This window comes from Pimephales promelas, chromosome 4, assembly GCF_988280905.1.
Source record: "Pimephales promelas chromosome 4, fPimPro1.hap1.1, whole genome shotgun sequence".
Taxonomy (NCBI): domain Eukaryota; kingdom Metazoa; phylum Chordata; class Actinopteri; order Cypriniformes; family Leuciscidae; genus Pimephales; species Pimephales promelas.
Genome location: NC_142772.1, coordinates 16,980,221 through 16,996,070, shown reverse-complemented (window position 1 = coordinate 16,996,070; position 15,850 = coordinate 16,980,221). Strand labels below are relative to the sequence as shown.

The 15,850-nt window shown below is 37.7% G+C and overlaps 1 protein-coding gene across 5 annotated transcripts in view; it reads right to left on the bottom strand.

Annotated features, from left to right (window-relative positions):
* rgs3b (regulator of G protein signaling 3b) overlaps nt 1-15,850 on the bottom strand; it is a 76,232-nt gene that overhangs the window by 9,396 nt on the left and 50,986 nt on the right. For 4 of the 5 annotated variants that reach the window (XM_089130017.1, XM_039661994.2, XM_089130018.1 and 1 more), the window contains 8 exons: nt 15,362-15,731; nt 15,227-15,275; nt 14,598-14,848; nt 13,582-13,665; nt 11,629-11,740; nt 4,221-4,264; nt 3,502-3,624; nt 409-1,197 (listed from right to left, as the gene is read on the bottom strand). In XM_089130017.1, the coding sequence (XP_088986143.1) occupies nt 409-1,197; nt 3,502-3,624; nt 4,221-4,264; nt 11,629-11,740; nt 13,582-13,665; nt 14,598-14,848; nt 15,227-15,275; nt 15,362-15,731 (1,822 nt within the window). The remainder of the gene's footprint in view (nt 1-408; nt 1,198-3,501; nt 3,625-4,220; nt 4,265-11,628; nt 11,741-13,581; nt 13,666-14,597; nt 14,849-15,226; nt 15,276-15,361; nt 15,732-15,850) is intronic. The other variant, XM_039661995.2, reaches the window with a different exon arrangement.

Genomic DNA, 15,850 nt, shown 5'->3' with positions numbered 1-15,850 from the left:
CTGCAAGGACAAATACATTAAATAAAAATTCAAAAACAAGTTTAGAATGAAACCTAAAATCAAATCTATGCATATATCGAATTGTAATTTGATTAAAATCAAGAATCAATTTTGAACCAAATCGTGACCCCAAGAATAGATTTTAATCGAATACTGGGTTCCCGAATGATTCCCACCTCTAACAAATATACTATATGTATTTAACCTCACTTTATTAGCCCAGGGCTTTTCCATAAAAAGAAAAAAAAAGTCTTATTTAGGGAGTAATGCAATATTAATGCGTAATTTTTTCCCACACTGATCATTAAGGTTTTTACAAAAGACATTTATATTTAAGTTTTAAACTGATTTTTTATTTTTTATTTTTTTGAATGCAGAAGTATTTGAAATTAACAAATTAGTACAAACCCTCCTTCCAGTGAAGAGCAGGCAGATCTGGTGGACAGATCCTCCGTTCTTGGTGAGCTCTTTCCTCAAGGTCTGTGGAGACGGGACTGCCCAGCGCTCAGGAGGTTCCCGCTTGGTCTCTATGCAGTCGATGGCCTGATCGGAGATGAAGCGAGGAGACCGGGGCTCTTGCAGCAAACTGCCCTCACTGTGCGTCCGTCTGTGGAGGGACCTCTGCACACACAAGCCCCCGCTCTGCTCCCCACTGCAAGGAGATGATTCCACCATACTCCTCCTCTTCAGAAATCCTTCATCGCTGTCTTCGTCATCTTCTTCCTCTTCCTCCTCATCATCGTCAGTCGACGGTGAGGTCAAAGCATCTGTGTTGAAGGAGCGATCCAGGCACAGCTTAGGAATGACTAGAGGGGAGGAAGATGACGATGAAGATGTGGGTCTGGCACCAACGCTAATGGTCTCGGAAGCGCTCTCACCCTCCCCCTGCTCCCTTTTCTCCAGTTCTGACTCTTGCCCACCTCTTTTCACCTCCTTCTGTCTCTCCTTCCAGATCTCTGAGGTCTCCATGTATGGAGGTTTGCAGGCTTCTCGAGGGGTCGTAGCGGTTTGGTTGGCATCTCCGGTGCAGCTGTGCAGATCTGGGTAAGAGAGCTGCTGAGTTGGAGAACTGCAGTTTGTTCTCCTCATGATAGGCGATGCAGAGGGGCATGATGGGGAACAGGGCTCAGACACACTGTGCGGGCTGAAGCCCAGCAGACCCAGATCAGTCTGTTCGCCTGCATTTGGTTCCAACATCTGTCAATACATAATTAAAAAAAAAAAAAAAAATCAACATTTTACAAATAGCTCTGGATTAAAAAAATCTACTGCTAAAAGAAACTGAAGAAAAATGTCCCCCCCCCAAAAAACATGCTTAAAATGAATATTATGCAACAGATTTCATTGCATTTCACTTGTCCTCTCAGCTCTTAACACCTGTATATCCAGTGGCAAAACCATAGATTCTTAAAATACTGTATTTTTTTTTATTTAAATGAAAAACAACATACATAGCAAATAATAAACTGTATATTAAATGTTTAATTAAAATATAAAATGTATATATTTGTAGTTACATTTAAAATTGTATTATTATAAAATATTATAATTATATATACATTTACATTTACATGAGGAAATTGTGCATCATTCAAACTGAATTATAGTCTATGGTATAAAAAAAAATAAATAACCAAAACCCATCCTCCATGAAAAACGTCACACTAATTATGTATGAGGTTTCCGAGACTAAATTCCAGATATTAAACATTATTGATTGCAATCAGTTTTGACACGCTGTTTTTTTCTCTCTTCAGAAACATAGAAACAGATCACCAACATAAATTATGTTATTAGAAAAAAATCTATCTTACTATTGCAATTTTTTTTTTTTTTAGATGAAATATTAGTTTTGAAAATATGTCAAAAACATCATTGGGGTCTCATAAAAGCAAGAAAGTCAACATAAAAGCAAGAAAGTCAACAGAATGTGGGAGCTAAAAGCTTAAGAAAAGTAGAAACAGTATTGATAAATATTTAATCCCAAAGAAAGAAAGAAAGAGAGAGAGAGAAAGAGAGAAAGAAAGAAAGAAAGAAAGAAAGAAAGAAAGAAAGAAAGAAAGAAAGAAAGAAAGAAAGAAAGAAAGAAAGAAAGAAAGAAAGAAAGAAAGAAAGAAAGACCAATACACCAGTAATACTGGCATTATACTGCACAACATTTTGTTTTCTTATGCACTAGGAGCAATAGGAAAGCAGAAAAAAAAAACTTGGAAATTGAATTGTACACCTCCCTATTGTAAAGGAAAAGGTTAATGTATTCACACTCCCTACACATCTAATAAGCTCATAAAGTACTTTGCTGGCAGCACGACTGACTCACAAGCTCTGCTCTTTAGAAGCATAGCACAGAAAATCTGACACTAGAAGGTAAAAAATGCTGATATAAGCAGCTAGAATGTCATATGTATATGCTCGCTCAATTGTATTTTAAACATTTTGTGCAATAACCAATTATTAGATGATAACATACAAGATTTTACTTGAACATTTTCAAACTAGTCACATTGTCTTTGTGTTATGTTAGTCACGTCTTGTGTCAAGTAAATTTTTTTAAACTTCAAAACAAATTCATACATCCATCTCTAAAATACCTTCTTAAATGCCAATGAAATTACAACGAAGGTGCTAAAGATGAAAAAATATATACTGTATATTTCCAGCAGTTACACTGCAAAAGCTCAAGACATACAGAACATGCAAAAAACAATGTACATTGCCTCACCTTCAAAAAGATCTAATTTTTCGCCCGTACGAAGCGAGTAATGTAGTCCTCCATCATACTAGCATGCATTACAACAGTCCTGTTCTCTCTCTCTCTCTCTCTCTACACTCTCTTTCTTTTCCCTTTCTTTCACGCCATCACATGCGCGTGTCTGCTTGTGCTAGTCTGATGATGATGCCGCTGCTCTCCTGATGTCACTTGCCCACCAAGTGGAGAAAGTGAGAGAGAGCATGAATAAGAAACAAACATTATGTTTAACTTGTGCACTGTATAGAGTGTGACAAGCATTTATAACAACTGTGACAAAATGTATTTATGTTCTCACGCATGCTAATTAAAATGAAATGAAGCTTTCAAAATTGTGTGATTTTCTCCACCTTTAAAATGAAATTGCTTTTCAGTTAATGTCATCAAAAGACCTCTTATTTTTTAACCTCTGCCCTCCAACCACATCGACGTTTCACGAACCGATCGACTCTGATGGATAAAGTCAATAACCAACCCTGCTTTTTTTCTCATTGAATATGCTGTTTTACATTACATTATTTAATCAAAGCATGTTGCGAACACAGTTTTACATTGAATTTAAAGAGAGTGCATTTTTAAAACATTGTTTAAAGTTAAATAAGAAAAAATATTTTATAGTTTAAATATAAATATAGTTTATAAAGCCCTACCTCTCCTGGGTATTTTTTCTAGAATTGCAGACATGCTGTTGTTAAATGCAAAACCTAAGTGGCTGTTTTTGTGAGCAATTGTGCTTGTGTTTGATTTAGTACCTGGTCAGGGCCTATTCTGTCTCTCAGGGTGAGCTGCTTGTCAATATTGTCTCTCAGACACTGGACGACCCTCCTCTTCTGCTCGGATGAAAAAGCTTCCAGGCTGAACAGACACTCGGTCCTCTACAAAGACACACAAAGAGATTGTGTTGTGTGTGTAATATGTAAGAGAAAGAAAATAATTTCATGTTACGGTCTTATTGATTTGAGGAAATAGAAGAAATTGACCATTTTTATCACACAAGGATGCTTTTAAAAGCACGTTCTACCTCCAAAGAAACCTCAGTGTCATGTGCTATTATGCTGGAGTATGGCATATGAGAGATGCAATCATACTCACTTGCACATTCATGTCAGTGTGTGTGTATGTGCGAGGTGTTGTCAGGGAGATGGGCAGATGGCTGGGTCGATGAATGTGTTTGCTCGAGTGAGCAGGCTACGTCTTTCAGGCACGTTTACTCTGGAGAGGAAGAGCAGCTTTAAAGGCTCTAATATGTGACGTAAGCCCCAGGCACATGAGGCCCTCCATTTATCAGCCGCACAACATTTACATCCTGTAAATGTTTACCACAGGTCCATCCTGTTGGATCAACGCTTCGATGGGAAACGCATTACATTGTGTGATTTGTATTGCGGTGCACAGAGTTAAGTCTTAAAATGTGCCGTGAGCAGAGATCTGTGCTGAGCGAGTGGGTCGGTGGTTAGATGCAGGATCTCACCTCTATCCAGTAGGAGATGTACAGCCGCAGTTTGTCTGCAGGAACTGGAGAGAAGGAGACAGAAGTGTGAATTTCTTCACCCCGAGGCTGTCAGGGTGTTGTTTTTTTTTTTTTTTTTTTTTTTTTTTTTTTTTACATTCCTCCGGAGGATGTTAACACCCACATGTATCCAGATATAGGTTAAAGGTGCTATATAAATAAATAAATATGTATTATATATTACAACTTTTTACACCAAAAATATTAAATTACAAGAAACCCATAGATGTTCAGATTTTATATATAGTAACCAAATTCCATCGCACACCTGCAGGTGATAGGTGCGTCGGATAATAAGACCAGACTAGCTAGTCGTTTTAGCAGATAAGAAACTCCCGCACACTATCGTTACTTGCAATTTAAAATTAATGTTTATTCACACACGTTTCGGTCACATGACCTTCATCATGAGTATACAAAATGTTCAAAATCATCTCTTTTTAGATAAGCACATGACCAATCAACAGAACTCCATCTGTAAACAATTAAGCTCATTGGGAGTACATAATTAGCACCACATCACAGACAATTACAAATTGTATTAGTTACAACAATCTAAAACATTGAGAAAGTGACTTTGCTACCTAGAGGGGGAGACATTGAATTACTCCTACAGAGACGTGAGTTGTTTTGGATTTACACTCTTCAAACTGTATCACCTATGTATGACAAAGCATTATTTAATGTAATGTTATAGTGATTTTGTATTTTTATTATTTTTTTGAATGATATGTTGTTTCTACTATGTATTTGTAATGAGTTTAAGGGGCTAAGGAGCCTGACTGTTGCAACTGTTGATGTTGTTTGATATTGACGTGTTGATTGTGTGTTTTGGATGATCTTGTTGATCTACAGGGTGATCTTAACGTTGTGTGTGAATAAACATTAATTTTAAATTGCAAGTAACGATAGTGTGCGAGAGTTTCTTATCTGCCAGATTTTATATATAAAAATGAAAACTATTAAAAATAAATGCTGTTAATTGTAATAAACTGTAAACAAATACAATTTAAATAGTAAAAGCCAATCTTTAAATGAAAATAAGAAATGGCAAATGAACTGAAGTAAAATAAGTTGAAGTTGAAATACTAAAATTACTAAAACTATAACTAAAAAAAAGAAAGTTTAAATAGAAATATTTATATAGAAAATATAAAAAGTAAAAGTTAATTAAATTAAATACGATAATAATATACAATTAAATAGGCTATATGTATGAATCACTTTTTATTGTAAATGTGTGTACAGCTTGTAATGAACCAAAAAATGAGACCTTCCCCGACTGCCTGTAGACATATTTTTATGTGAAGGATTTGGGAAAATTAGAAGGATGTGACATTTATGGGCGCTCCTAAGAGCCTCTCTTCTGTTTAATGACATGAAACGAATGCTTATACAATGTTCAGGATAATGCTGAAAGAGCCATACTGTACTGTAATGTCAATGTGTCATGCAAAGAAAAGGGAGAAATTTAAACTATAGTCTCACATTGCAAAAAAAAAAAAAAAAAACAGTAGCAGAGAGTGCTACACTGGTCTCTTTACATAGCCACTGATGCTCACTGGATGCACTGGAGGTAAACATCAAATTATGAAGATGAAATACTCCAAGGCACTCATGTGGTAACAGCCTTTAATCAGCCTTTATAGCCGCACATTGTCAGATAGTATATAGTCTCAAATAAACATATTATAACAGTGTAATTTTAATTACCTCATCTGTCTACATGATGTCGGTGAATTGCAGAGTTCCTGCAAACATCTTTGCATAGCTATGTAAAGCTTTTTAACAGTTCTACCTATAAATTCAAAGTCTACCTATAAATTCAAATTTAGTTGTTGTAACCTTATTCAATCAGGTTTATGCAACATAAAACAAGAGAATGCTGTTTTAACTTAATTGATTTACATTGACCCAATATACAATGTCCAATAAAGCTCAGGATGGACACATTCGACACATGCATACTATGACTGGACCACACCTAAAGAGGGCATTCTGAGTTGTGACATGTGTCAGCTATAGGTCATCTGCTCTGAAGGACAAAGAAGAAGAAAAGGTTTGTGTTTGGCTGCTACTTGCTGATTGGCAAATTTAGCTTCAATGAGATTGTGATTTTGGGGCTATTATACACATTATGTTTCATCGAAGTGAAAATCACAATTGACATTATAAAACAAACAAACAAACACTAAAGAAAAGATAATTTGTATGCCTCTTGTTCAGTTTAATTAAAAAAACTTAATTAAAAAAAAAAAAATTAAAAACTACATTAATATTTTTTGTTGACATAACTAACTGGAATAGTTATGCATTTCCCAAAAGCAGCCCTGGGCAGTGGATCTGTAGTTCCCAGCATGCTTTGTAAGGGACGTCATTATAGACGAATCCGGCGAAACTACCGGAAGTAAGCGGGCGCCATTACTGAGCTGTTGCTGGGTAGCGTTGCGCCATTGCCTTCTATTGTTTTAGTTGCAACTTGCGTCCACTGGAATAAACAGCCCGCGATTTACGACTGTCACTAACGTTACAACGTTAGCCCTTGTATAATGTCCAGTGGGTAAACAGTTTCTGTTATAAATTGTTTCAATGGTGGCAGTAAAATTTCAATTTTGAAGAGAAAACATTGTGAATACCCCGGGTCGACTGCCCCTGTCTGGTGCCGTACGGTTTACACAGATTTCCTGGGCGAGTACAAGACGCGGACATTCGCGTATAATAACAATTATTTAATGACATAAGTAAAAAAATATAATAAATGTGTGATATAGTGATCAGCAGATCTCCTCTCTTGTTATTTTTTCTATTCAATTAACATGCTATGGTCATTAAATGGCTTTCCTGAGCTGAATGTAACGTTATGTGACATAATTGTTCTCCTGCTGTTATATTGACCTCTTTCCATGGTTTAAAAACACTAATTGGTCGATATTGTGTATACTTTCTAGCTGTAACGTTACCTTACCCATGCCCGTTGCTATGTAAAAATGAGATAAATAATGGACACAAATGAAAAACATGAAATTGTTTATTTGATTTCATTTATTTATTTATTGTTGCCAAATGGACAGATCTTTTTTTAGTTTCCTCGGTAGCAAACGTTAGCCTAGCTTGCTTGCCAAGCTATTTTCATAAATAATCTGTAAGATCGTTTGTACCTTCATCTGTGACTGGAGGCCAATGTCTAACATCATCAACCCAACAAGTCTGCCTGGCTGTAGCTGTCATCAAGGGTGCGTTATCACCTTATCTCCGAGGTTTGTTTACATGCCGGTGCATATGTCTATGCCGGTGTAACAGCTCAGTAATGGCGTCGCCACAAGATGGCAGCCTACACAAGAACGCTCGTCGGATTCGTCTATAGAATACACTCGCCTAAAGGATTATTAGGAACACCTGTTTAAATTCTTATCAATGCAATTATCTAATCACATGGCAGTTGCTTCAATGCATTTAGGGCTGTGGTCCTGGTCAAGACAATCTCCTGAACTCTGAATGGGAAACTTAATGTCAGAATGGGAAAGAAAGGTAATTTAAGTAATTTTGAGCATAGCATTGTTGTTGGTGCCAGACAGGCCGGTCTGAGCATTTCACAATCTGCTCAGTTACTGGGATTTTTACGCACAACCGTTTCTAGGGTTTACAAGGAGTGGTGTGAAAAGGGAAAACATCCAGCATGCAGCAGTCCTGTGGGTGAAAATGCCTTGTTGATGCTAGAGGTCAGAGGAGAATGGGCCGACTGAAGCTGATAGAAGAGACTGAAATAACCACTTGTTACAACCGAGGTATGCAGCAAAGCATTTGTGAAGCCACAACACGCACAACCTTGAGGCGGATGGGCTACAACAGCAGAAGACTGGTCTGATGAGTCTCGATTTCTGTTGAGACATTCAGACGGTAGAGTCAGAATTTGGCGTAAACAGAATGAAAACCTGGATCCATCATGCCTTGTTACCACTGTGCAGGCTGCTGGTGGTGGTGTAATGGTGTGGGGGATGTTTTCTTGGCACACTTTAGGCCCCTTAGTGCCAATTGGGCATTGTTTAAATGCCACGGCCTACCTGAGCATTGTTTCTGACCATGTCCATCCCTTTATAGCCACCATGTCCCCATCCTCTGATGGCTACTTCCTGCAGGATAATGCACCATGTCACAAAGCTCGAATCATTTCAAATTGTTTTCTTGAACATGACAATGAGTTCACTGTACTAAAATGGCCTCCACAGTCACCAGATCTCCCACCCAATAGAGCATCTTTGGGATGTGGTGGAACAGGAGCTTCGTGCCCTTTATGTGCATCCCACAAATCTCCATCAACTGCAAGATGCTATCCTATCAATATGGGCCAACATTTCTAAAGAATGCTTTCAGCACCTTGTTAAATCAATGCCATATAGAATGAAGGCAGTTCTGAAGGCGAAAGGGGGTCAAACGCAGTATTAGTGTGGTGTTCCTAATAATCCTTTAGGTGAGTGTATACAGTATACTGTAACATTTTGTATACAGTGTGTAATGATACTGTAAATTACACTGCTTGTTTGAAGATTAAGCCTTAGTAAATTGATTAAAAAATTAGGTTGGACCAACATAAAAAATTGGTGTGACTAATGGCCCTTTTCCACAGCATGGTACGGTACGGCACGGTTCGCTTCGGCTTTAAATGGTACCACCCATGTTGAGGTTCTAAGTGTACCGTACCAATACTAAAATGTGACGTGAACACACTGCAGATCACTGATTGGTCAGAGTCAGACAGAATCGTCACTTCCAGCGTGATTGTATTTGCAAAACATCAAACCCGCTAGATTTAAATAACAGCCACCGCTGTAGCACCAGTTTTAAAACAACTTGCTTGACTTGCTTGAAAAAAGAAAGAAAACTTCCAAAAAAGAAATGGCTGAATCGTGGTCAGTGGACGAAGTGCAGACGTTCCTCTCGTTGGTTGTCGGTCAGACTATAATCCCACCCACTTTGAAGCGGTACTAACTGCAGTGGAAAATCAAAACGAGCCGTGTCGTGCTAAGCCGAGTCGTACCACGCAGTGGAAAAGCGAAGCGAGCCGAATCGTGCTACGTCGAGCTGAACCGTACTGAGCCGTACCAGCAGTGAAAAAGCGCCATAATGTACTGAAGTTAAAAATACTAGTGTAAATTAATTTGACCTAAACTAAATTGTGTTGACCCAACTAAAGTCATTTATTTTGAATGAACTAAATTAAACTGTGTGTAAAAATGTACAGTATATGAATACATGTAATAATATAATGAATGATTATTTGGAGTGTATTCACATCAAGGTGGAAAAGGACTTTCATCTTATAAAACCAAAAAGATTATATCAAACTTAACCTAGTTTTGCCAGCAAGGTAAAATTACTTATCTACTGACACTTATGCTTTCAGTGCACCTTGTTGCTGTTTTTCAGGTTGTTTGAATTCAGTTATAATCATCTTAAATCATGTATTTCATTTAAATAAAACCAGTTATTGTACATGTTACCACATGAAGTATATTTTCTAAATAGAACTGACCAAAAAAAAAAACAGCCCCTTTAATACTAAAATTACACTGATATATTAAACTAAACTCTAAATATATTTCCTGGGCAAGGGTGAGGTCAACCAAAATGAGATTGGTCTATTCTGGTCCTGTTCTGGAAAATTACTAGCCATGGGAAGCCAAACCTTATGCAAATTTGAATAATTCCAACTACATTTATACATAATTTTCATATCTAAATGTATCTGTATGCCTTGAGCACACATTGTACAAATTGACTTATTAATACCGTGATATTAATTTGGTCCCTCTCTAAGCATTTTTGCCTGTCAGTTCCAATAATGGACTTTGACTGTAAAGTGGCTTTAATGCCATATCCAAAAGGACAAAGGTCAGCATACTGATGGCTATTTCAGAAACCAAGATGTCAAATAAAGGTTGAAGATAGAAATGCCCTCTGTGCCACATGCTGCCGTATTTCTGTTCTCAGGAAGGTAAAGAATACACGGTCCCGCCCACCCTGCCTATAACGGGCTTTACCGGAGACATGGCCATTGTTCCCAGCAGACACATAGAGAGAGAGCTGTGTTCTCATCACACACACATACTCATTCCCACAGTCTTGACGCCTCCTTCCTGACTGTCGCTACTATCACACAGTCACAAATAACACAGGGTGGACCTCCTTAACATCCCCTGTACTCTACTCTAAACAATCAACCCAGAGATATTATATACAGATAGACTGAATGATTGAGACAGACAGACAGACAGACAGACAGACAGATAGACAGACAGACAGACAGACAGACAGACAGACAGACAGACAGAAAGATAGATAGATAGATAGATAGATAGATAGATAGATAGATAGATAGATAGATAGATAGATAGATAGATAGATAGATAGATAGATAGATAGATAGATAGATAGATAGATAGATAGATAGATAGATAGATAGATAGATAGATAGATAGATAGATAGATAGATAGATAGATAGATAGATAGATAGATAGATAGATAGATAGATAGATAGATAGATAGATAGATAGATAGATAGATAGATAGATAGATAGATAGATAGATACATAGATAGATAGAAACAGACAAACAGAAAGATAGACAGACGGACGTACAGACAAGGCAGATGGATGGATGGATGGATGGATGGATGGATGGATGGATGGATGGATGGATGGATGCAGGGATGGATGGATGGACACCAGTAGATAGAAATTTACTTCACTTCAGAAAGTTTATCTTAACCTGATGTAAACCAGGCACTAGAACTACCTTTGCTTTTCTAAAATGCAGCAACACGTTGCAGAGCTCAACATTAGAAATAGCTGGATGGCCCAGGGCCAGTGTGAGATTTTCGGAACAGTTGACAACTGAAACAGGCCAGTGCTGTTTTTGATCATACACGTTTTATGTTCTGTGCAAAGTGATGTATTTAACATTGTTGATCTGCATTCTACTGCTTTAAATAAGTCAAATATTTGTCAAAAATAGCTAGAATAATTTGTGATGGATAAGAACCATCAAAAAGTCATGATTTGCACTATATCCCATATTTTTTCCCATACTTTTTTTTAATATAATGAATGATTTATAGTTTTTATATAGTATTTTAGTAATGATATAATTAAAAGCCTAATAAATAATTTGTACAGAAAAATATAAATATATAAAATATATGATGCACATACTGTAAATGTGTAGATTTGTTTTTGTGGTGGGGCCATTGATACTCAGAAATTAACCGAGTTAACGGAGTCAAAAAAACTTATCCGAGTCAAAAAAATCCTTACTTATTTATAGTCCTTATTTATCTTTGCCACAAAGTTAAGTGAGAATTGTAGTGCATACCGTCCTGCAGCTGTATCTGATGGAGGTAGAGTGGAGACTGTAGTACATTACAGCGGCTTGGTTCATCTTCCCTGGTCAACAGCATCAGGTCTGTGTAGATGAATACTGTAGCCTATAGGGGGCGATACAGACAACAATGAGTTGCAGCGCACTGAAACATCCCCGTCTGACCTTCTTGTACCACTCTCTTAGGACAAAGATCATTTTTTATAATGGAAAACATGAAAGTCAATCTTAATTTAAAATAGAGAGCAGATGTGGAATTACACCGAGAATGAACTCCTTCACTTAAATAACATTATATAACTACAACACTTGTTAAAGTTACAATGAATCAAGTAAAGTCAAGTTAAGGTTATTAGGAAAGGGAAAAGCTCTGATTCCCACACAGAAAGCAGCAGGCTGGTTGCACTGCTTTGCCTCTCATGGTGCCCACTGCCCAGGCTTGGATTTAGGCCAGCTTAATAAGAGAAGCTGAACTAAATCACAGTCAAATACACACACTCTCATTCTAGGACACTAGAGGAATGTGTTTAGTGATGTAGAGCTCATCCTTCTTAAACACTCTGATCTTTAGAAACTCTTGACTACATTACTCAAACAGGTCTTTCGGCAAAATTGAGGTCAGCCTGCATGCAGACGGGGGCCTGCGAGCGAGCACAAAAGATGGGACAGACACTCAAAGGCAATTGCTATAGATACAAAGTAGGTTTTGGAGGCCATTGTGGCAGTCTGAGATTTATCTTTGCACAATATTGCTCATGCTGAGGAATCCGAGGTCATGTTTTTCACAAACTGCAGGTTTCTTTTAAAGCTGCAGCAGAAATAAATCTGGGATCAAGGTATCTGCTTCCACATTATGTGGAGCACATATTTTGTGTCGGGCATTACTGTCAACGAGACAAATATTCCTGTAGTTTCCAAACGATCGTTCAGTGAAATGGATCATCTAGAGGTAGTGTTTCGTCTAGCTTGAGAAAATATTGGGGTCTCTGGACTAGCAGGCTTTTAGAGAGCCATCATGAGAACAAGCTCAAATCTGAGCAAGCGAAATAGTCAATTCTCCTGAAACGGGACACCAGATCTAGGTCACCTTCAGAGCTCGCAAGCAAGACATTACAAGAATCGTTTCTGCATATTTTATTCAAGACAAGACATTGTAGACAGCATATCTCAAGCTAGATTTCTGAAACCTGATCAGGGTCTTACTTAAAAGGATCTGAAAGTCATTAATTGTTAAAACTAAATGCAAAAATGTTTTAAACATGGCAATGGTCTGCAATGAATGTTGACAGATTCACCAGATATAAAACATTAAATGTCTCGCTTATACAAAGCTATCGCATAGCATAATGGAAGGCATTATATAGTGCTTTTTCAACATTTTTACCTCATTCGCAAATTGTGAACCTCACAAATTGTGCTCAGATTTGCCAGTCTGCAATTAAATGTCATGAATCTCAATAAGAACTTAAATATTTCTCATTAAATTCTGAAGAAAAATGAATTGGGATGTGACATCCATAACATTTTTATGGCGCTACACTCATAGTGTATTTGTGTAGTAAGTTATAAATGAATTTGTTAGATAGTTAACCCAAAAATAGGAAAATTATGTCATCACTTCTTTCTTCTGCTGAACACAAAAGAAGACATTTTGAAGAATGCCAATAACCAAACAGTTGATGGTAGCCATTGGCATATAGTTCCATTATAGTAAGTCAATGGGGCCCATCAACTGTTTGGTTACCCATAGTTTTCAAAATGTCTTCTTTTGTGTTTAGCGGAAGAAATAAATGCATCCAGGTTTGGAGCAACTTGAGGGTGAGTAAATGATGAAAGAATTTACGAATTTTGGGGGGTTAAACTATCCCTTTAAGTCCCTTAATTCATAAAAGACAACCTCTGAACAACATATTTTCCTTTGGGGAGAGTGACAGTTAGTAGCATTACCTTAAGAGATACGTGTTTACTGTCATGAAGGATCATTTCCTCTGATAAAATCAGGACTCTCTCAGGGCTGCACAGGTCCAGTGGCTGCAATGCAATTAAACACTCATTAAAGCCTCAATATTTGCATCATGTTAGTCATGTCATTTGCACAATGGTACGTGTTAGTACACCACATCCCAGGCCTTGTCCTAAATGTAACCCTAAGCCCCCGTGATCTTTCTCCGAGTCCAAACATTTTAATGACAGAATGGCGCTTTGACTGTAGGGTAGAAGTCTGCTGCAGAGCTCGCAGGCTTGGCAAAAGTGTGCATCGAGGGCGCTTTGCGGCTACTATGCGCACTTTTGACAAGCCTGCGAGCACCCTTCTGACAACGAAAAATTGGACAGCCTATTGTCTTGTGGACTTAACGGGCAGTGTGACTACTGTCTACTGGCTACTGTCAACTGTTTGCTTAACGACAGTCTTCAAAATATATTCTTCTGCGTTCAGCAGAGGAAATAACTTCATAAAAGTTTGGAACAACTTGAGGGTGAGTAAATGAGGTTACACTTTATTTTAAGGTGTCATTGTCACACTGCACTTATACATTTAATATGAAGAAAATGAATAGTTGAATAGGTTTTTTTTTTTCGCACAAAAAGTATTCTAGTGGCTTGATAAACTTAAGATTGAGCCACTGTAGTCACTAGGACTACTTTAGCCATGTTTTTAATAACTTCTGGGCTAGCAAGTTTCAATCCCTTGAGAAGCCTATGGAGGAGTGATCCAGCTCTCAGATTTCATCAAAAATAACTTAATTTCTGTTCTGAAGATGAATGGAAGTCTTACGGGGTTGGAACAACATGAGGGTGAGTAAATACTGACAGAATTTTCATTTTTGGGTGAACTAACCCTTTAATGTAAACTACTGACCTTTTAACTCTGCACTAAATTAAATATAACATAGATAAAATAAAATAAACCAATGATAAGGATTGCATCAAAAACTGGGAAGAAAAACAGATACTGAACATACCTGAACAAAAACAGGGAAGATGAGAATCTTAGGGGCCAGACTGACATATGTGCCATAGTTGGAGTGAGGCAGGTGGGACTGGACAATGGTGCAGTTCTGGTAGTTGGCAAAGCTCTGTCTGTAGGATGAGGGAGGCATTGTTGTGGTCTTACTGCTCATAGACCTGCACAAGGTGGCTTGTGCGCGCAGCCCACCATCCTGCAGGTAGTCTGGACTCTGCTGCAGTCCTCTGCTAGTCTGATAGATCCTTCCTATAAGAAGAAATACGAAGAAATATCATTAAACACTCACAAAAAGTACCAAAAAGTTTTTAAAAATGTAAAACATTATCAATTATACATTTATAGCAATTCATATTTATAAAATAATAAAATCTTACTGCCCCCAAACTATGAATATGTTTGATTATGAATATGTTAATCATTCTCTGCCATGGTATGTCAATATGCCTGACGGTATTGCCATCTGTCCTACAGGCTCGTAATGACCGAATCTACAGTTTTTTGCTTCTTTCTAAAAGAGCGTATGCAGCGATTTCACATTTCAAACTGATTTGAGACTAGCCATCATCAAATCTTAACCTAAACATGTAAAGCAGAAAAGGTAAAGCTTCTCATGGGCTGTCTTACCTAGAGTTCCCAGTGTGCCATTGGAGTCAGAGTACACTGGCTGCAATATCTGTAATAAAAACATTTACAAAGGAGACACATTACCCCAGCCATCAGTCAGAATGAAAAAGAATGTAATTGCATTCAGATTCCAACCTGGTTTCCCGGGCTGACAGGGGAGAGGATGATGTAGTTGTCGCCGTTTGATGATGTCACACGGGTACCTTTGAGGGTCTGGGTGCGTGTTTTGTAGTCATTTTCTTCTCGTTTGCCAGTCCAAGACCACAGTGACTCTCCTATTCCATTTCCTGCGTTATCAGGGCCACTTCCTTTTTTACGACGACCCTGTTTGTGATTGGTGGGTCGAGAGAGTAAAGGTGGGGTTTTGTTTTGTGTCTTTGCAGTTGAAGATTGAGAATCAAATCCGGAGGGTTTGTAGGAAGGTCTGTGGATAAGACCCTCGTAGTAAGGCTTCATAATAGGCACTGTCCTCCATACCACCACTGTGATCTCATTTCGACAATTCCTGCAGGAAGAGAGATCATTTTAACAATAAGGCCTAAATGGATTTAAAAAGAACCGTTAAAGAAATTCAAATTAAATCATCATTTGTTCACTCATATGTCATTCCAAACCTGTTTGTCT